At 39.3% G+C, this 21,148-nt stretch overlaps 1 protein-coding gene across 17 annotated transcripts in view; it reads left to right on the top strand.

The window, feature by feature from the left end:
• The window catches only part of DST (dystonin), a 497,869-nt gene that overhangs the window by 330,374 nt on the left and 146,347 nt on the right, over positions 1-21,148 (top strand). For 15 of the 17 annotated variants that reach the window (XM_029242504.1, XM_029242501.1, XM_029242518.1 and 12 more), the window contains 10 exons: positions 686-864; positions 1,794-1,932; positions 2,753-2,946; positions 4,159-4,321; positions 5,170-5,253; positions 5,968-6,075; positions 6,618-6,716; positions 16,741-16,869; positions 19,108-19,196; positions 20,197-20,332. In XM_029242504.1, coding sequence (XP_029098337.1) covers positions 686-864; positions 1,794-1,932; positions 2,753-2,946; positions 4,159-4,321; positions 5,170-5,253; positions 5,968-6,075; positions 6,618-6,716; positions 16,741-16,869; positions 19,108-19,196; positions 20,197-20,332 — 1,320 coding nt within the window. The remainder of the gene's footprint in view (positions 1-685; positions 865-1,793; positions 1,933-2,752; positions 2,947-4,158; positions 4,322-5,169; positions 5,254-5,967; positions 6,076-6,617; positions 6,717-16,740; positions 16,870-19,107; positions 19,197-20,196; positions 20,333-21,148) is intronic. The other 2 variants (XM_029242502.1, XM_029242516.1) reach the window with 1 other exon arrangement.

The raw sequence follows: 21,148 nt of genomic DNA, 5'->3' as shown, positions 1-21,148 counted from the left end.
TGCAAGGGCTTCTCACAGTTTCTCACCTGCTCGATGCACAAGCACTGAATTAGATGTTTGGGCCCGAGGAGATGGACAGTGAGGGAATGATTGATTATGAAACTTGACTGCTTTGGCTTCATTTCTTTGATAAAGTAAAAGTAAAGAGTATGTAAATGTCTTGCAACTAGAGATGATCATACTAAGTGAAGTAAATCAGAAAAAGACAGATACCATATATTATCACTTATATGTGGAATCTAAAATACGACACAAATGAACATATCTACAAAACAGAACCAGACTCACAGACATAGAGAACAGACTTGTGGTTGCCAAAGGGAAGGGGGGTGGGGGAGGGAAATACTGGGAGCTTGGGATTAGCAGATGCAAGCTATTATATATAGAATGGATAAACAATAAGGTCCTAATGTATAGCACAGGGAGCTATATTCAATATCCTGTGATAAACCATGATGGAAAAGAATATGAACAAAATGTATGTATGTGTTTAACTGAATCACTTGGCTGTACAGCAGAAATTAACACAACATTGTAAATCAACTACACTTCAATTAAGAAAAAAGAATACGTACGTGTTTAAGTTAAGGGTCATAATGGGAAATGTGTATTTTTAAAGTGTTTGAAGAAAGAGACACCATCTGGAGTGATAGCCTAATCCTCATGTTTGTTCTCTGTTGTGTAGAAACTAAAGAAAGAGCTGGAGCGACTTAAAGGCGATTTGGCCACAATCACGAGTAAATGCGACGACTTTTTCAGTCAAGCGGCCGCCTCTTCCACGGCTCCCACCTTGCGATCCGAGCTCAGCGTGGTCGTCCAGAGCATGAACCACGTCTATTCCATGTCCTCCACCTACATAGAGAAGTATGGAACCACTGCCTTAATAGAAATCATCTAAACTAGCTTCATAAAAGTGCCACATATATATAGGCTGTTTAGCCAAAAATGTTCATTTTTAAGAATACAAAATATTTTTCTTAATAACAAATATATTAAATATTTCTGTGGACTTACGATGCATCTTCATGCTGAAAGGGAATGTGAGCTTCAGAGACTAGAGCATTAATGATCTTCCCACATGTTGCCTATAGTTTTGGTAGCTCAGCTGTTGTAGCCTATAGGACTTTCCTCCCAGGCTTGGTCTAAATTAGGTTTGAAAGAAGCCCCTCTGCTGTTGGAATCTCCTGCTGAAGACCACTGTGGGGGCAGGGCATGGGTTCTGTTAGAAGACAGTTAGCGGGATGTTAATCCTTTTTTAAAAATTTTATTGAAGTTTAGTTGATTTACAGTGTTGTGTTATTTACTGCCGAGTCACTGCTACAGAAACAGTGATTCAGTTATACACATATATACATTCTTTTTCATATTCTTTTCCATTGTGGTTTATCCCAGGATATTGAATATAGTTCCCTGTGCTCTACTGTAGGACCTTGTTGTTTATCCATTCAGTATATAACAGTTTGCATCTGCTAACCCCAAACTCCCACTCCATCCCTCCCCTAACCCCCTCCCCCTTGGCAACCACAAGTCTGATCTCTATGTCTGTGAATCTGGTTCTGTTTCGTAGATAAGTTCATTTGCGTCATGTTTTAGATTCCACATATAGGTGATATCATATGGCATTTGTCTTTCTCTGTCTGACTGACTTAGTGGGATGTTAATCTTGTAATAAAAGTGTCAGTGTCTCGGGATGAAGAACATGCTGCATCATGCACCCTCATGGTGCTTTGGGACTGTATTGCGGGAAAATAAACACTTACCAAAAGGGGGTGTTGTTTAATTCTCTTTTTCAGGTTGAAAATTGTCAACTTGGTGTTAAAAAACACTCATGCTGCAGAAGCCCTTGTAAAATTCTATGAAACTAAACTGTGTGAAGAGGAAGCAGTTATAGCTGACAAGAATAACATTGAGAATCTAATGAGTACTTTAAAGGTATGCATTTCACTGCTGGCTGTTTTTTAAGATTATCCTTTAAAAGTATTTCTCTGGCACTTGGCCCAGGTCTTCAGACATCAAGCATTAAATATCTGAACTTGAATACATTTCTCTCCATTCCGTGTCCTGTCTCTGTAGTACCATGGCTTACTGTAAATGAGTGTATTCATTCATTTTTAGTTTGAGGTGAGTTCTTTTCATTTGAAGTTTGGATCTTTTTGACGGTAGGTTTTTATAGTCTGTTCATGTCGGCAGCAAGAGGAGTTGAAGCTAAAAAGTAAATTATTGGTAATAGATTTTCTTGTGGAAAGAGGCAGTTACTTTAAGAAATCAAGGTGAGTAGAGTAGTTAATCTAAGAAGGAAAAAGGCTGATAGTTGTATTTGTCTGTTTCTTTTCTTCCATTTATAAAGCTCTGAGTAAAGATGTTGTAAACCAATTGTGAAAAGTTTTCTTAGTGATTTTTTAATGCATGTGTTCATTTTTAAACAATGAGGTCAGTAGATATTTAAAAAACAAACAATGAAAAAGACTTATCGAGGTAGCAGACTTGCTTATGAAATTTATTTTATTGATATGCAAATTTCGTTAGACTGAACTCTATAAAACTGTTGGTTTTTTTAGGTCAAAGTACAGTCAAATATTGGCAATTTTATAAGGTTCAAGCTAATGTAATATTTTGTATATGAAAGATATTATTTCCATTGTCTGATTTTATAGCAGTCATTTGTAAATGAATGGTAAAATTAGGTGAATAATGTGTTTACACAATGAGCGGTTGATACGTTTTTGTAACTTTATAAATTGATCTGTTTTAGCAATGGAGATCTGAAGTGGATGAAAAAAGAGAAGTCTTCCATGCACTGGAGGATGAGCTACAGAGAGCAAAGACCATCAGTGATGAGATGTTTAAAACCTACAAAGAGCGTGACCTTGACTTTGACTGGCACAAAGAAAAAGCAGATCAGTTGGTTGAGAGGTGGCAGAATGTTCATGCTCAGATTGACAACAGGTTAGCACCCTTTTCATTCAGTTTTAGCTCAGATTTAATCTCTGCATTCTGGGTAAAGTCTAAATGTATTAGGCTTTTTACTTCCATATGTAATTCATTCCATAGAGTTAATTTCCATATGTAGTTAATTGTGTTAATTGCAAGAGCTCTGTCCAATTACATTTCTTTTTTATAGGGTGGCCTTTAGTAAGATATTTAACTTCCAAATAAGTTATTTTTCTGTTCTGTGTTATTACAACTGTTTATGTACTCTGGCATTTATATAGTTAATCTACTTGCCTTTTCTGAAGGAAAAAACAATGTATTCTCTAATTATTAGAGAATTCTCTAATTATTACCACTGATAATATCAAAATAACCATGACTTAGTAAGAGGAGGGTGGGTCATGCATTTCCTAGGGCCGGATGTAGCATCTATACTAGACAGGAAGCGTAAAGAAACTGAAATGTCCTAATGCTCATTTTAATCAAAGAGACAAGAAAGTCAAAATCATTTGCCCATTGACTGAAATAAAAAAGTGAAAAGAAATGGGATGGTTTTGGGGGCTCATCTTAAAAGAAATGGAATAGTTTATGTTTTTATTGTTTATGTTTTTATTATTTTATTTTATTGTTTATGTTCATTGTTTATGTTTTTATTAATGCAGCTAAAATGCATTTATTATATAGTGCCATTTGTGAGAAATAAATTATGTTTAAATATTTAGTATCTAATCTCTAAAATACATGATCTGTAGGTTTAATGTAGTGGTTTTAAAATCATAGAAACTGGGGTGTTTAATCACAGTTCCTAGAAAGTACCCTCTGAGTCCATGTTGAACCATTCATTGCTACCATGTCATTTTTTCAGAAGTGAACTGCCATTGCTGCAAACTTTAGGTCTTCAAGACTTGCTGATTGATAATTATTATGGTTAACTTTCCAGTTTTCCTGCTTTTTAGCTTTAGTCTCTCGGGCTTGTCCCTAGAATAATCAGTACCGATAAATTGCGCAAATCCTGGAGAAAAAGAATTTGTATTCAACCCAAGGCAGTGTAGGTGCCCTTGGAGATGGGCCTGGGATGCTGTGGCCTCAAATTCTCGACACACCCCTGTTGTTGTGCTTAGTGCATCTTAAGACAGTAATACTTTGTCCCTCCCTTTTTTTCTACACCTTCCACCTTCCTATTGGTTACTCTTGGAAACCGTGACTATTCCTTTGTTAACCTCTTAGGTTACGGGACTTGGAAGTCATTGGGAAGTCGCTGAAATACTACAAAGATACCTATCACCCTTTAGATGACTGGATCCAGCAAGTTGAAACTACTCAGAGAAAGATTCAGGAAAACCAGCCTGAAAACAGTAAAACCCTAGCCACACAATTGAATCAACAGAAGGTGTGTAAACACAGTTCCTTGTGCTAGGGTTGTGTCTGCATTTGGTCACTCAGACCTTGACCTTCCTTTCTCTTGTTAGTAAGATAAGTCAGCAACTATTTCAAGGAAGGCAGGGAATAAATCAGAAATGTTAAAAATTTGCACTCAAACCTACATCCATCCCTTATTTTGATTTAAGAAAGTTGCATGTTGCGACAGTTCAAGTTTCTAATGATCCTTTAATTGTAGGTATGAAAATCTCTCTGGTACTTTGCTGGCTGGAATAGTTTCATGGGATCCTAAATTTAAAAAAAAAAATGGTTAGTCTTAGAAAATTAAACAGCCACATGTGATCAAGAGTTAAATGCTTTGAGATTTTTGTTCCATCTTGAGGGGCCAGTAATTTCTAGCTCTCTTTAGATCAGGATTAGGTGGGGGATAAGGGTTTCAAGTCTGCTTGTGGATAATTCCCATGGAGTTTAGTAATTTCTACTTTGGAAGTCTCATGAGGGGGTGTCACATAGTGGCTTAATCTTGAAAGCTTGGACTTTACCCAATGAGGCAGATGACATTAAGTGCAGTGGGGTAGAGGGAATTCCCTGGCAATCCAATGGTTAGGACTTGGTGCTTTCACTGCCGAGGGCACAGGTTCAATCCCTGGTTGGGAAACTAAGATCCCATAAGCCATGCGGTGCAGCCAAATAAATCAATCAATCAATAAATAAAGGCTACAATTAAAAGAAAAAGTGCAGTGGGGTAGAGAGCTGTAGTCTTAAGTGATGTAGATATTTCTTAGTGCCTGAGATATCAAGTTGTTGGATAGCATAGGGTTCCTTGTCCTTTTTCTCCTAACCTGTGTGTGCTTATAGATGCTGGTGTCTGAAATAGAAATGAAACAGAGCAAAATGGATGAGTGTCAGAAATACGCAGAACAGTACTCCACTGCGGTGAAGGTGAGAAGACCAGTTCCTTGCATCAGATTTCATGTTCAGATATTCAGGGAGGTGCTTCTACGGTATACTTTTAAAGCCTTTGCAGGTCATTCAGTCTGTGTTAAAAAGTGAAACAGAGAATCTTCACTTATCTGTTAATTCTTTATGAAAGTGTGAGTCACGTGATGACTCCTGGTCCTTTCATTCTCTCTCTGTGTCACACACATGCACAGACTGGCCACACCCCCATGTGCACCAGAATAAAATGTAGCTCTGTAATCTGCCTCTTACCACTTTGCTTCCCCTCTCCCCTCCTTGCTGGAGTGTTCCACGCAAGTATTGCTGGAGTACTCCATGGAAGTATTGCTGGAATATTCCATGGAAGAACGTCTTCCTTGTGCTCTAAGTCACCACACCTCAGCTTCACCCATCCGGATCTGCAGTCCCATTTCCTAACTAGAGGAGAGGGAGGCTGAAAATAACTGGCACGCTGTCCCTATATGTCTCCATGAACTCCTAAAGAGACTTAGGAACTTTCCTGGCCACCCTAAATGTTTCTTATTTTTATTACCACCTTGGAAACATGTCAGGATTGGATTGATTCTTGAAAATGTAGTTTAGCAATATTTTCTTGACTTATTCAGTGAAAGTAGATGCCCTTTCTCTGCATCAAATCACTATAGAATGAAGGGTTAGTGCTTTGCTTTAATTAATCTTACCATTTCCTTTATACAGGACTACGAATTACAAACTATGACCTACCGGGCTATGGTGGATTCACAACAAAAGTCTCCAGTGAAACGCCGGAGAATGCAGAGCTCGGCAGACCTCGTCATTCAAGAGGTGATACCCGTCCAGAGATGGGGAGGGTGTAAAAGAGAGAAGCAACACTTTAGCAATTTTACATTTATACATTTGTATTGTGGTAAAATGTCCATAATAGAAAATTCACCATTTTAGCCATTTTTAAGCATACAATTCAGTGGCGTTCAGTACATTCGTAATGTTGTACAACCTTGAACACAATCCATTTCCAGAACATTCCATCATCCCAAACAGATGCTCTCTACCTATAACAATGCATCTTATTAAGGGTTTTAAAAAACCTTTGAAAATCTTCATTCAAGATGAATGAATTGCAGAGAATAATAAATGTGATACACATTTATTTATGTGTGATACACATGATCAAATTTAGAAGAGGATTGCCATCACTGTGGTTTGCACAGCAGTAATCTCGTTCCTACTCGGTTATCATTGCTGGGGAGTCATGAACTTCCCTGTCCCATAGACTAGTTAATATTTTAATTATTACTCAGTGTTCATTCAGCTCATTTAGGGCAACTGGAGATTCTGTTTTTATTTTTATTTTTCCTTACTTGCAGTTCATGGACCTGAGGACCCGGTATACGGCTCTGGTCACCCTCATGACACAATATATTAAATTTGCTGGGGACTCATTGAAGCGTCTGGAGGAGGAGGAGGTAACCATTAACCATGGGCAGGTTACTGAAAAGGAGCCACGAGATGGTTTCATGATAAACTCACGTGGTTGAGAGCTGATGTATAAGTGATTAATTATAAAATTACAGTGAAAAACAGTAGAGGCGTAGGATTTTTTGGTTTGTTATTAAGATTCTCTCGAACTGAAAAACATTACCGAAAAAAAGGAACAACCTTTTTGGAAAAAAAATTTTTTAATTTTTACTCTAGGGCTCTAGTATGAGAGCGTTAATGTCGTTAAGTGGTTCTATTTAAATTATGGAATGTTGGCAGTTTAGCAGAAAGTTTTTCAGTTTTCTCACAGTTGAGAAGTATTGTTCTTTGAAGTATAGTTACTACTGTTATGATATCTGCAGAAATATTACATAAACACATTTGTTTTATGCATTTTAAATTAATTTACATCTTCAAGGATTTAAAACATGAAAGTCATTAAGTTAGAAGTAGCAGGTGTTTATACAAAATGGTAGTACTCTTTAAGAATTGTGGGGGGGGGTTATTTTGTTTTTGTTTTTAGCTTTGCCAAAAAGATATGGTGTATATTAAAAAGACTAAGTACCATTCTAATTTGGAGAACTTCAGTGCCTTTGATTATGCATTTAAAATATATTCAGAAACAGAAAGAATAAGGAGTTATTTATGGAAATATATTTTCATAAAAGGCTATTGTATCTAATTTTGAAAGTATGCTCTGCTCTATTATCTTAATATGCTTTCTGTTCCTGACCTCAGAACAGACAAAAATAGTAAACCAAATGCTGTAGTAAGTAAATTGTGGGGCATTAGCCATTTAAATTAGACCGTTGTTGAAATTCTGTAGGTGACTGTACTTAGTATAACTCCATTCATATAATGAGAGAACCAAAGTGGTAGTAAATGTCTAATAGATGTTGCTTTCTTAGTTTCTAAAATTATGACTGCTTTTGTAAACTACTTTTGTCTGTTCAGAGTTAATAGTTTTCGGCAACTAAATCACTAACATGGCTACTTGCAAGTCTTTATAACTAACTTCCTTTGGGTTTAGAAAGGAGAACCAGAATATTTTCACATTCAAATAATTGGCATACACTTCTCATCTATGAAGGAAAGTCCATATTTTTTTTACGTTCTTAATTTTTAAGAGATATGATTCCATTTTAAGTGGTATACAGATCTTTTAAATTGTGTATTTTGTAGTTAAATGTAATATAAATAATTTAAGCCCTTCCCTTTCTTACAATGTATGTCTGCACATATATGAGCCAATTTGCTCAATGTATCTGATGAAGTAGAATAGTAGAAGTTGATAGAACCAAAAGATATTTCAAAAAGCCTGAAATATATCCAAAATTATGCTTGTCATCCTTTGAAATATAAAAGATTATGTTGAATTTAAAGTCAAAACAATGTAGCTTATGGAAGACCATGCAAAGAGTATTATAATTTAAAGCAGATTTTAAAATTCCTTGTTAAAAATTCACCACTTAAGGATATTAATAATGGAATATCTTACAAAAGATACATAGCTCAGTTTTCAGATTCCAAAGAGTAGTGTTTCTGAAACTGGGTCTATCTATACTCACATGAGAGATCTTGGTCAGAGAGCAGAATTTTCCATGGTAAACATGAAATCAAAGAGGGATTCAAGTTAATTTCAAAGATAATACCAAATTAGTTACAGAAATATTAGTAGAGTGTCTGTAATAGATAGATGGATAAAGATATTTCTCCAGTCTTTGTTGATCGCAAAATATATTAAATGTTAATTGCTGAGATTAAAGGACGGCATGTCTCCTTGGGGAACATTTAGATAAAACTTGAAGTTATTTTTATTTGAATAAGTTTGAGATATACAAGAAAGCAAATCAGCCATAGGACTAAATTGTTTCTAGTAATTTTTCTAATATTTGCTAAAAACTTCAGAGTTATCCAGGCAACATGAGATTATTATCAGTCACTAAAATGACTCCAGAACACTGAGAGTTTAACAACAGACATTTTTTTGAGAGAATTTTCATTTTTTTAAACCTTAGAACATGACCAAGAAAAAAAGGGAGGGACTCACAACTTCTGAGCAACAGCCAAGTTTTAAACAGAGTTTGATGAGGAATTGAGAAAGACCCTTTTAGAAATCATCTGCTGAAAACATGTTGAACACCTAATGTGTAAGCAGATAAAATGCTTCAGTATCACTGAGAGTTGACCCTGATAAGAAAATAAAGAAAATAGAACACTAAATATTGCAGCCTGTGATGAGATTTTTTTTTCATATGAATTCTTATTAAAAATCATATTTAGGTTAGCAAAGGAAACATCTAAAATTCTCATCAAGATTATTGGGGATCAAGAAATGAGAGGAAGAAAAATAAGATGCATGGTCTATAATACAAACTAAATTCTTGAGATTTACCAGGGCTTTTCAATGGAAATAAAATCTGCTATTTAGAATAATTTCCCTCCTTTTGTTTAAATTATTTCTAAATATGATGATTTTGAGCTGATGATATGACACTAGTAACCTTATGGTATTAATAAAGAGAAATTAAATTGTGATTATAAACTAGCCGTGATCATGTTCTGTAGTCAAGTGTATTTCTCCCAGCTGAGATTGATTCTGTAATCAGTAGAGTAAACAGATTTTCTTAATTGGATCTGAATCCCTAAGTACACTTTTACAAGCATTTATATTTAACAAATATCTTTATGTTTATGGAGTATCTGAAGGTTCTTGTCAAAGTGGATTCATATGAGCCATGTCATTAAGGACAACAACAAAATCAGTGAGTATATGAAGCACATCTTTTCTAAAGCCACCAGGGACTATAGGTGCCTTTGCATTAGCAATTCTGACTATTGTAAGTATCATAGTAGGGCAAATATAAATTAGTGAGGCATTTGATTGCAGAAATTACAGATTTTTATATAATTTTCCTCCTTCCTTATGTTAAGTATTATTTCCTCAATTGGCTCTCTGTTCCAAAGTTCTGTATCTTGCTTCTTTCACCATTAAGACAGGAGAATGTAAATATCATTTCAAATTTCCATTGGGCTAGAAAATGAAAACTAAATTCTCTAATGTCATTCAGTTCCTATACATTGTATGTTCTTCTCAGCCCACAGGACTGAGTTGTGTGTGAGAGCAGAAAGAGGACTGTTGTGAGAATTTTGGTTCCTACTTTGTCACTTGCCTATTGTGTGAGTTTTCAAAATTATTTAACCTCCCTAGACCTCAGTGTCCTCATCTGGGGTGAGGGTCATACTGTAAGCTTCCTTCTTGCTGTAAAATTCTGAGCTAGCTAATTTTAAAAGCAGAATTATTCCTAAGAGACCAAAAAAAAAAAAGAAAGAAAAGATTCCTTGATTTAGAAAACCTGACACGCAGGGTTTTTTGTCTTCTCTGACTATTGACTTTCTGAAGCTTCTTCTCTGCAGATGGTGGTGGGGTTGGTGGTGGGGTTTGTTCTGCCTTTGGTTTCACTGGTCTGTGTAAGTCCTTTCATGAGCATGGCTTCAGATTCTTAAAGACAGATTGGAGTCGAATGGGTTTGACCCTTCTGAACGTCTCTCATAGATGAAAAGGTGTCAGGAGGCTTCTGAGCACGGGGTGTATTCAGATCTGCTCCAGCGGCAGGAGGCGACGATGCTGGAGAATCGCAAACTCACGGGGAAGATAACAGAGCTGGAGAGGATGCTGGCTGAGCTTGAGAAGCAGAAGTGCCGGGTTGAGGAGGAGCTTCCAAAGGTCAGGGAGGCAGCGGAGAACGAGCTGAGGAAGCAGCAGAGGGATGCAGCGGACATCACCCTGCAGAAGATGCGGGCGGAGGGCGAGGCCCAGAGGTACCGCCGGGAGCTGGAGGCCGTTGAGGGGGAGAAGGAGGCGGCGCAGCGCGAGCTGGAGCGCGTGCGGAGGCTCACGGCCGAGGCCGAGGCCCAGAGGGAGGCCGTGCAGAGGAACCTGCGTGGCTTCCGGAAACAGCTGGAGGAGCACACTGCCACCAGGAGGGCCCTGGAGAACCATCTGAAGAGGAAAGACTCCAGCCTTCACGAGGTGGAACAACAGAAAGATAAGCTGATGGAGGAACTAAGGAGAAAGAAGGACCACGAAGAGGAGCTCCTGAAGCTGGTCGAGCAGATGGAGAAAGACCTCACGTTCCAGAAACAGGTGGCGGAGAAACAGCTGAGGGAAAAGCAGAAAATTGAATCGGAAGCCAGAAGAAAAATAATCGAGATGCAGTGTTCGTACAAAGAAAACCCACTGCCAGCTTGTATGAGCACCCAGGCTGAGGAACTGAAGCAGCAGGTGGATGAGCTGACAGTGGCCGATAGAAAGACTGAGAAGGACATGAGGGAGCTGAAGTATGAACTCAGTGCCCTGCAGCTCAAGAAAACTTCATCGGAGGAGAAGGCTCGCTTGCTCAAAGAAAAACTGGGTGAAACCAGCAATGCACTGAGATGCCTCAAGCTGGAGTTGGAAAGGAAGGACCAGGCGGAGGAGGGGTTCTCTCGGCAGCTCCGGGAGCTGGACAGGCAGCTGAGCCAGACCACAGGGAAGGCAGAAGAGGTCAGGCAGGAGGCCAATGACCTTAAGAGGATAAAGCACAACTATGAGCTAGAACTGGAATCTCTGCAGGAGGAGAAAGGGAAGCTGCAGAGGGAGGGGGACCGGATCACCAGGACACAGGCCGTCACCAAGAGGAGCATCCAGCATTTAAATTCACAAGTTACTTCTTTGCAGGATGACAAGGACTTCTCTGGCGAAAGAGCACGATCCTGCCAGAGAAAGTCAGATCACCTGAAAGAACAATTTGAGAAAAGCCACGTGCAGTTGCTTCAAAATATTCAAGCCGAAAAGGAGAATAATGAGAAAATCCAAAAGCTTAAAGAGGAATTGGAGAGAAGTAATGACTGTGCAGACACACTAAAGCACAAAGTGGATGAGCTCACCAGGCAGAATAACGAAACCAAGTTAATGATGGAGAGAATTCAGGCAGAATCAGCAAATGTGGTCTTAGAGAAACAAGCCATCCAGCAAAGATGTGAAGCACTGAAAATCCAGGCGGATGGTTTTAAAGACCAGCTTTGTGCCACAAACAAACACTTGCACAAACAGACGAAAACGGAACAGGATTTCCAGAGGAGGATCAAATGCCTGGAAGAAGACCTGGCCCAAAGTCAACATTTAGTAAGTGAATTTAAGCAGAAGTGCGACCAGCAGGACCTCATCATCCAGAACACGGAGAAGGAGGTGCAAAGTCTGAGTGCTGAGCTAAGTGCATCCAAAGAGGAGAAACGCCTTGGGGAGCAGGCAGTGCAGATGCAGTGGGCACAGTTGCAGGACCTGAACGACAGATTGAAAAAGGTGCAAGACGAACTGCACTTAAAGATCCTAGAGGAGCAGGTGACCCACAGGAAGATGGTTCTGTTTCAGGAGGAATCTGAGAAATTCAAACGTTCTGCAGAGGAGTTTCGGAAAAAGATGGAAAAACTGATGGACTCCAAAGTTATCACGGAACATGATATTTCGGGCATCCAGCTTGACTTTGTGTCTCTCCAGCGGGAAAAGTTCAGGGCGCAAGAGAACGCAAGGCTCTGTGAAACAAATATCCGAGAACTTGAGAGGCAGCTCCAGCAATATCGTGAGCAGATGCACCGAGGGCAGAATGGGGAGGCACATCACTACCAGAAATGTCGGAAGCTCACAGATGAGCTGGTCGCCCAGAAACGGGAGGTGGAAAACCTGAAGCAAAAGATGGATCAGCAGATAAAAGAACAGGAGCATCAGTTAGTGGTGCTCCAATGTGAAATCCAGAAAAAGAACCCAGCCTTCAAGCCACATCTTGAGATGGCAGTGAAGGAGTATCAGCGCCCAGGGGACTTCTCCTCCTCTCCCTCCATGGCCAGGTCCCCTCTACAGAGGTGGACTCAGGAACCACAGCTTTCGGAGGAAGGATGGCAACATCGGGGTGCTGAACAGATGCAGAAGGAGGGCCAGGGCGGGCCATCAGGGGCTCCGGTTGAGAAAGAGAAAAGTCAGCAGTGTTACTCTGAATACTTTTCTCAAACAAGCACCGAAATACAGATAACTTTTGATGAGATGAACCCTGTTGCAAGACCGTCAGAAATCGAGAAGCTAAGAAATCAAGGTCTGTACAATTCCAGACACGCTGTCAGGTGTCAAGATGACAAGTGTGAAATAGACCTGGTGACGCTTCTGGCACCCTTAGAGGTATACCCTGGATTCTGGAACCTTGTCAGCTACCCTCTGTCAGGTTTCCGCTCTTGTTTCCTTTCTCTGCTAGGCTACATTTTTTAACCGTGTTGAATGTGAGTGGCTCTTTGTAGTCCGACAGAAAATCATGCTATCATTTTCTAGTGATTTACTTGAATCTTTACTACAAACTACAGTCTTCAATTTTTAAATGTTTGAGATGAGAAACACAGAGGTCATGGCTATCCTGTCATATCTGTGGGACTCTATTCCGAAAAATTTGACCCTAAAAAAAAAAAACTAGAAAAACCAAGCAGTTAACTTTAATTTCTAACACGTTTTGTGGACAGATTTTACCTCCTGTCTTTTTTAGACATAGCATTTTAATACCTTAATTGTCATCTAAAGTTTAAACTTCAGACTGTCAAAATAATATTTCTTGTTCCTGAACCCTCTTGGGCTTGGAAGTGTTTTTCTCTTATCTCATCTTTGTTATTCTAGGAATTATATTTGGATTAAGAGTGGGTAACATGACAATGTTCTTTAGATGACTTTTAACGTCTTATAAATTCCCGTTACAGATAGCTAAGAACAAGCAGTATGCTATGCACACAGAAGTCACGGCATTAAAGCAAGAAAAGAGCCCAGTCCCCAGTGCTGATGAATGGCTGCTTGAAGGGTGCAGGGCACTGGGTGGACTCAAAAGAGATTTTCTTAAGAAGGGCTCAGAACCAGAGACCTTTCAGAACTTTGGTGGTGATCACGCATGCTCGGTCAGGGATGATGAGTTTCAGTTCCAAGGGCTCCGGCACACTGTGACGGCCAGGCAGTTGGTCGAAGCTAAGCTTCTGGACATGAAAACAGTTGAGCAGCTGCGACTTGGCCTTAAGACCGTTGAAGAAGTCCAGAAAACTCTGAGCAAGTTTTTGACAAAAGCCACCTCCATTGCAGGGCTTTACCTAGAATCCACAACAGAAAAGATTTCATTTTCCTCAGCTGCCAAGAAAATCATCATCGATAAGATGATGACTTTAGCATTTTTAGAAGCTCAGGCGGCCACGGGTTTCATAATTGACCCCCTTTCAGGGAAGACCTATTCTGTTGAGGATGCAATTGTTAAAGGTGTGGTTGACCCCGAATTCAAAATCAGGCTCCTTGAGGCAGAGAAGGCGGCCCTGGGGTATCCATGTTCTTCTAAAACACTGTCAGTGTTCCAAGCCATGGAAAATAGAATGCTTGACAGGCAAAGGGGCAAACATATGTTGGAGGTGCAGATTGCCAGTGGGGGCGTCATCGACCCCGTGAGGGGCATTCGGGTTCCTCCAGAAGTTGCCCTGCAGCAGGGGCTGCTAAATAACGCCATCCTGCAGTTTTTACATGAGCCATCCAGCAACACCAGAGCCTTTCCCAATCCCAATAACAAGCGAACCCTGTATTACTCAGAGTTACTGCGCATGTGTGTCTTTGACGTAGACGGGCAGTGCTTTCTGTTTCCATTTGGGGAGAGGAACATTTCCAATCTCAATGTAGCGAAAACTCACAGGATTGCTGTCGTCGATACTAAGACAGGAGCAGAACTGACTGCCTACGAGGCTTTCCAGAGAAACCTGATTGAGAAAAGTACCTACCTTGAGCTGTCGGGGCAGCAGTATCAATGGAAGGAAGCCACGTTTTTTGAGTCCTATGGGCGTCCCTGTCGTATACTGACTGATAGTAAGACAGGATTACAGTTCAGTATCAGCGAGGCCATAGAGCAGGGAACCATTGACAAAGCCTCCATCAAAAAGTATCAGGAAGGCTTCCTCACACTCACAGAACTCGCTGATTCCTTGCTGAGCAGGTTAGTCCCCAAGAAGGACTCGCGCAGTCCAGTGGCAGGGTACTGGCTGACTTCCAGTGGGGAAAGGATCTCTGTGCTAAAGGCCACACGTCGGAATCTGGTTGATCGGATCACCGCCCTCCGATGCCTCGAAGCCCAAGTCAGTACCGGGGGCATCATTGACCCTCTGACCGGCAAGAGGTACCGGGTGGCCGAGGCCTTGCACAGAGGCCTGGTGGACGAGGGGTTTGCACAGCAGCTGCGGCAGTGTGAGTTAGTCGTCACGGGGATCAGTCACCCTATCAGTAACAAAGTGATGTCAGTGGTGGAAGCTGTGAGTGCAAATATCATAAGTAAGGACATGGGAATCCGCTGTCTGGAATTTCAGTACTTGACAGGGGGGCTGATTGAGCCCCAGACCCAGGCCCGCTTGTCGATTGAAGAAGCCCTCCAAGTAGGGATTATAGATGTCTTCATTGCTACAAAGCTCAAAGATCAAAAGTCCTATGTCAGAAACATCCTCTGTCCTCAAACAAAAAGAAAGTTGACATATAAAGAAGCCTTAGAAAAAGCTGATTTTGATTTCCACACAGGACTTAAACTCCTAGAAGTATCTGAGCCCTTGATGACAGGGATTTCCAGCCTCTACTATTCTTCACAATAGAACCTGTTTATAGAACCAGAGTCAGGGGTGACGCTGTCTAGTTCGTCTGCTTTGTCCACAGCTTGATGGTATGAGATCCACGGCCTAGTAATTGTGTGACATGCTTGAAGCACTGTTAATTTCTTGAGGGCTGGAAACACCTGACTGCTCAGAAGAGAGAATACTTTCAATTTAAAAAAATTTTTTTATTTTTTTAGATAAAGTTTTATTGGAATGCAGACACATTGTTGTGTACATATTGTCTTTGGCTACTTTTGGGTACAAGGACGGAGTTGAGTAGTTCTAACAGTAACCATATGGCTCACAAAGCCAAAAATATTTGCTCTCTGGTCCTTTCCAGAATAAAGTTTGCTGTCTCCTGATCTGGAAGAATTTGCATCACTCCTTTAGACTAAACGTCAGGAGGCTTGGATTTTGGACTCCATTCTGCCCGAGAGAGAATACTTTTAAAATGGAAAATAACAAAAGATTTACTCCTCTTCATAATGGTTCCATTTAGCTTTGAGATTCGTTTTTTGACTCCTACCCAAACTAAATAAAAGTATTTTACCTGGAATATGGGATAAGCTTGAGGATCTCCAGTGAGTTCACAGCATCCTTTCTGCAGAACTCTGCATCACTGCCTGGATCCAACCTGGTGTCAGGGTTCCCATTTATTAAATGATTCATTACACTCACTGAAAGAGCACTTAAAAAAGAACCGTGGAATCGCAGAGGAAAATGTAAACTTGTTCTCACATCCGTGAGGCTGTAGTGTTTCAGATTGCCTTGAAAAATGAACATTTTTAGTTTTTCTGTATGTCGTAATCTTCTTTACATATTATATTTTACCACCATCTCCTATTTCTAGTTACGACTTTGTAATTAAAAGCAGCATTATGAATGGGTTATGTGTTGGAGGAGAGGGAAGGTTTTTCTTCGTTCTGTGTATTTTTTGTTTTGTGTAGACTTTATTCTTTCAGCTTTCCATTGTCTGTTACTTTTCTGTCACGACAGTTATGATTGTAATGCTAATGCAAAGGCAGCAATTCAGATTTCTTTTAGTGCTTCATGAATAAAGTTGAGTTTTTAAATGTGTCATATTAATAGACTAGCTAGGAGGTTAGGCTGATCATTCAAGACTATTTCTCACAGCTTGCTTTGCTACCATAAACATTTTGGAAGTACATCTACGTGACGTGCTGAATATGGTAAAAAATGAATAAAATATCTCGATAACCTGTGTGTGATGAAAAAATATTTTTAAATCCTTGTTTTCTGTGGAGAGATCACTTTAATGGCTCAGTAATTTACTGGAATATATCTTTTTTTTTTTTAACCACTCACACCTGTCAGAAGTCACTGGAAGAAGAAAAGAAAGAGCATGTTGAAAGAGCCAGAGAATTACAAAAATGGGTATCAAATATCAGCAAGACATTGAAAGACGGAGAGAAGGCTGAAAAGTCTTCCTTCTTTAAGCAAAAGGTACTCACCGAGGTCCTGGTTTAATAATAATGATAATATCAATAATTATAGTGGGGAGAATTTACTGAGTTGATACAGTCCACCTAAAAAAAAAACCCTTTAATTCTTTAGTTTCCCCCATTTCTATATGCAGTTATAGTGAGGATCAGAGACGTTAAGTAACTTGCCCAAGGAATCACAGTATGTGGCAGAAGAAGCTGTCTCTGCTTCCAAAACCTGGACTTCATCAATATTAGTCTCACTGTTAGTCAACCAGTATGTGGGACTGCTTTTCCTCACAGTGAGATCTGCTTCCTGATCGTTTTGATGAGCATTGCAGGAGAACAGAGTCACTCTGTTTGGTGCCCTGAGTACATTCATGCACTCCGTGTCATAAAGAGTTGCAAGCTCGTTCTTAGAATAGAAACAAAAAGTTTCAAGAGCAACAAACTGCAGACCAAGATGTTAACATTTGAGGATCGCATTTAGTTGTGCTTTTCTGGGTCTTTTCTATTTCCGAAAGAAGTGTTCTCCCATCATCCACTGGAAATTCTAGATTCTTTCCCTTCCCTAAATGAAGTCTTTAGTTCTGTAGGCTGTGTTCTGAACCCCACTACTTGACATAAGTTGAGTGGCCGCATTTCGTGAGATGTTACTGCTCTGAGGTGTCCTTTGGGCTGTCCCACCTGAAGCTCTTAGGGCACTGAGTTAAGCAGTTTTGCTGCTGCTACTGATAATGCTGGAATTGCTACTATATTTTAAAAAATAAATTTCCACTAAGTAAGCAGTATTTTTCTCGATTATGTTTCCTGCACTGCCCTGCTGCTCCTGCCTGACCTGTGGAAACTACAGAGGCAATCATTAGCTTTCCCTTCCAGCTCTGCATCAGTACACACTTGTCATCACTTGAAACAGACATTTTTGACATAATCCAATAACAGAAAGCTTCAACATCTTGTCTCATTTCGCCTATGGCATGAGGCAGATGAACCTTATTCGAGGTTCCCCCAGGAGAGGTTTATAGACCTGAGTATTTACTTGAATTCTCATTCAGTTGAAATAAAGCCAGCTTAGCTCATAGTCTAGCAGACTACATTTTATAGAGTGTGGGGGAAATAAGTTGGAAAGGAAAATTACATTTAGTGTTTTAAACCCAAAACCTTCAAAGCAACTTTATGCGAATATTTAGTTTAAAACATCTTCTTCATTTTCCCCCTGTCAAATAGGAAAAGAGCTAAAATAGGGACACAAACTTAGCAAGGATTTCTTGAGAGAACAAGTTTCTTTTCAGGAACGTGGTTTATAAACGCTTGGTATTTCCTCATTCTGTAGTTCTAAATTCTCCAAAATTTTACCGACCAGTGTTAGTTTTAGACCTAGCAGACATAAAAGTAGACAGATACCTTTGCAATGCAGATCATGGCCCCAGTTATAAATCTTGAATAACACTCGATGGTCTCTCTGTTGAAGGATATTTAAGGTAATTTGATGTCAGTAATAAATGTGTCTTTCAGAAAATCAGTATTGCCTCATGATTACCTATAGCCATGAAAAATAGACTTTAGGCTGACTCTCGGTAGAATACGTCTGGGGAAAATACACCTTTTCATTGTCCCATCATTTCATTTCTGCTCACTTAAAAGAATGGCATTTACTTTCTGATATTAGGTCTTCAGAAATGATGCAGAGAGGAATTAGGAGAAAGTAAACAGGTCAATTTTATTTCTCTGTCTGTCACAGGCGACTTTTGCAAGTGAAGTCCTAGTAATAGAAATTATTTAATCTTGACCCGCAAACCTAGAGAGGAATACTTCTAGATAGGAATTTTTTTCCAAAGGAGCATTGTATCCAGGAGCTTGGGGGAAGGAAGGGAAGGTTTTTGTTCCATGTTCATGTATCTTTTTGAGGATGGCAATGTTCTTCCAGTGCTGAACGTCTGGCCACCTGGGGTATCATTAAGGCATTCTCTGTTCGTGGTTGGGCTGGGACAAATGCAAGAACCATATCATGCGGTATTATTATTTCCTCGTGGAAATGATGGCCTTAGGGTTAGAGGGAGGGACTTTCCTTCATCGTGCATTCTCAAAAGCAGTCTTCTTATCCAGGCCTGTGAACCAGTAATAAGTGATGGGTATTTACTCAGATCACCTGAAAATATTCCCATCGTGTGGGTCTTGATGAAAACTTGGAGTTTTTTAAAATGACTGTTGTGTCATCTTTGTGAAGGAAGAGCTTGAGTGTGTTTTCTTTACCTCGCAGATTTCCAGTGAGGAAATATCAGTCAAGAAGGAACAATTATCTGAAGCACTGCAAACTATGCAGCTCTTCCTGGCTAAACACGGAGACAAGTATGTTGGTTTTCATTAGGTCTTTTATTTGAAGTAGGGGAGTGGTCTTCAAAACTCTTAGTAAAGTAGAGGATGGTAAATTGCAATGTAGAGTTTAAAAATGGGACTCAATCACAAATTTACTTAGTAATATAATAACCTAAGACTATAAACTTGGCTATTTAATTGTCGCTTTTCGTCACTCTTGGTCTTTACCAAAACCCTGAAATGTACTTATTACCCCATATATCGCTGATGAGGAAACAGGCTCAGAGAGTTTAGGATCTGTAGCTAGTGAGTAAAGATGCCAAGCCAGGTCTTGATTCTGAGTAGTACTTACTCTCCAAGACCTACCTTTTGGGAAATGTGTGTAAATACGTTCTTCATTTTCTTAGCTGAGAACTGTGGCAACTTAATTTCTTGTGGTTTGGTCCTACTTTTTGCAACAAGGCACTTCATATATTTCAGCTAATGCCTCAGACAGGGAAGGAATCTACCCTTTTCTTAAATATTGTTTGTCTGTCATCTTTAGAATTACTCTAGAATGATTTTATATTGTACCTTAGGTTAAATTTATAAGGAAATTGGGTTAATTTCCTTATAAATTTCCTCTTTATTCATCCTTCTGCTTGAACAAGTTTCATCTTGAGTCATGGTACCTTACTTGTCCCTTTTCCATGTTGGAACTAACAATGGGATCTTTCCCTCTGTCAGACAACAGCAGTTGTTATTTTAGAAATTTGTATATGCTAGAGAGGTGCTGATATATTAGTTTACACTCTTTTCCTTTAGTCCTTTTCCAGGCAAGAGAAGGATTCCTGGATGTTTTTAGGGTCATAAGGGCCATCCTTAATTTTCATATACAACCATTCTAAGACCTGAGTAATCTGTATATGAGATTATATTTTATGACCCTATGCTAATTTAGGAAAGTATTCTTTGCAAAATCATCGAGGCTAGTGTGTCATCTTTATCACTTGAAGACTTATATTCGTCTTTTCGTACTTTCTGGTTATTTCAGAATGACAGACGAAGAAAGAAATGAATTGGAAAAACAAGTGAAAACTCTCCAAGAAAGTTATAATTTATTCTTTAGTGAATCTCTGAAACAACTACAACAATCACAAACCTTAGGAGATATAAAGGTAGAGGAGAAGGTAATGTTATTTATTTAGAACATGAGGCTGTTTTAAGACTTTTAGTTTAACTGCATGATTGTAGAAATATATGTCAGTGACAAAGAAATGACCTTGAGTTGTGTACATGGAAGAAACATGGGTGGGGTTTATTTAAGTACTAGGAGATTTCAGTGTTGTTCATTAAATGCAGTCTTACACTTGCTGTCATCAATTTCTGTGACATCTTAATCTCTGCCTTGCATGGTAAAAGGAAAGAATCATTCATTTTTCTAACTCTTCTCTGTCAAAGCCATTCCTCTACTGTTGTATAGATATATGTTATATAGATATGATAGATATTCTACTATATAAATATGATGGTATAAAATAGTCTGTGAGTCACGTCTAAACGTGACATTGGAGTATTAGGGGATTTGTCTGATTTTCAGAGATATCCATGAGATTTCTTTGAGAAATACTGGGCCATATGTTTTAGCGAGGATGCTCTAGCATCTTCTTAAAATATAACAGAAATAGCTTAAAGTTTGGCCTATCCTTAAACTTTTAAAACTTGACAACACATATTCAACACAAAATCCAGTATTCAAAAAGTTATCTTTATACTCAATTCCCTCACTCCCTGGAGTACTTTACATACTATTTGTCGTATTTTGAGGGTATGTAACGATTTTCCTGGCTCATGGGTTTTGCTATCTGTGAAGAAGTCTGTATGCTGTAAACATCCATAGCATGGGGTTTGAAACTCTCTCTTGTGTCAGGAGACTAATCTCACCCGATTGCAGAGAGCATGGTTTGCCTTCTAGGTGTGTGTCCTGTTTCCTCACCCTCATCATT

Source organism: Monodon monoceros, unplaced genomic scaffold (genome assembly GCF_005190385.1).
Source record: "Monodon monoceros isolate NGI ecotype Baffin Bay Population unplaced genomic scaffold, NGI_Narwhal_1 Super_Scaffold_3, whole genome shotgun sequence".
NCBI classification, from domain to species: domain Eukaryota; kingdom Metazoa; phylum Chordata; class Mammalia; order Artiodactyla; family Monodontidae; genus Monodon; species Monodon monoceros.
Note: the sequence above shows the minus strand (reverse complement) of the source record. Positions and strands in the feature narration are given on the sequence as shown.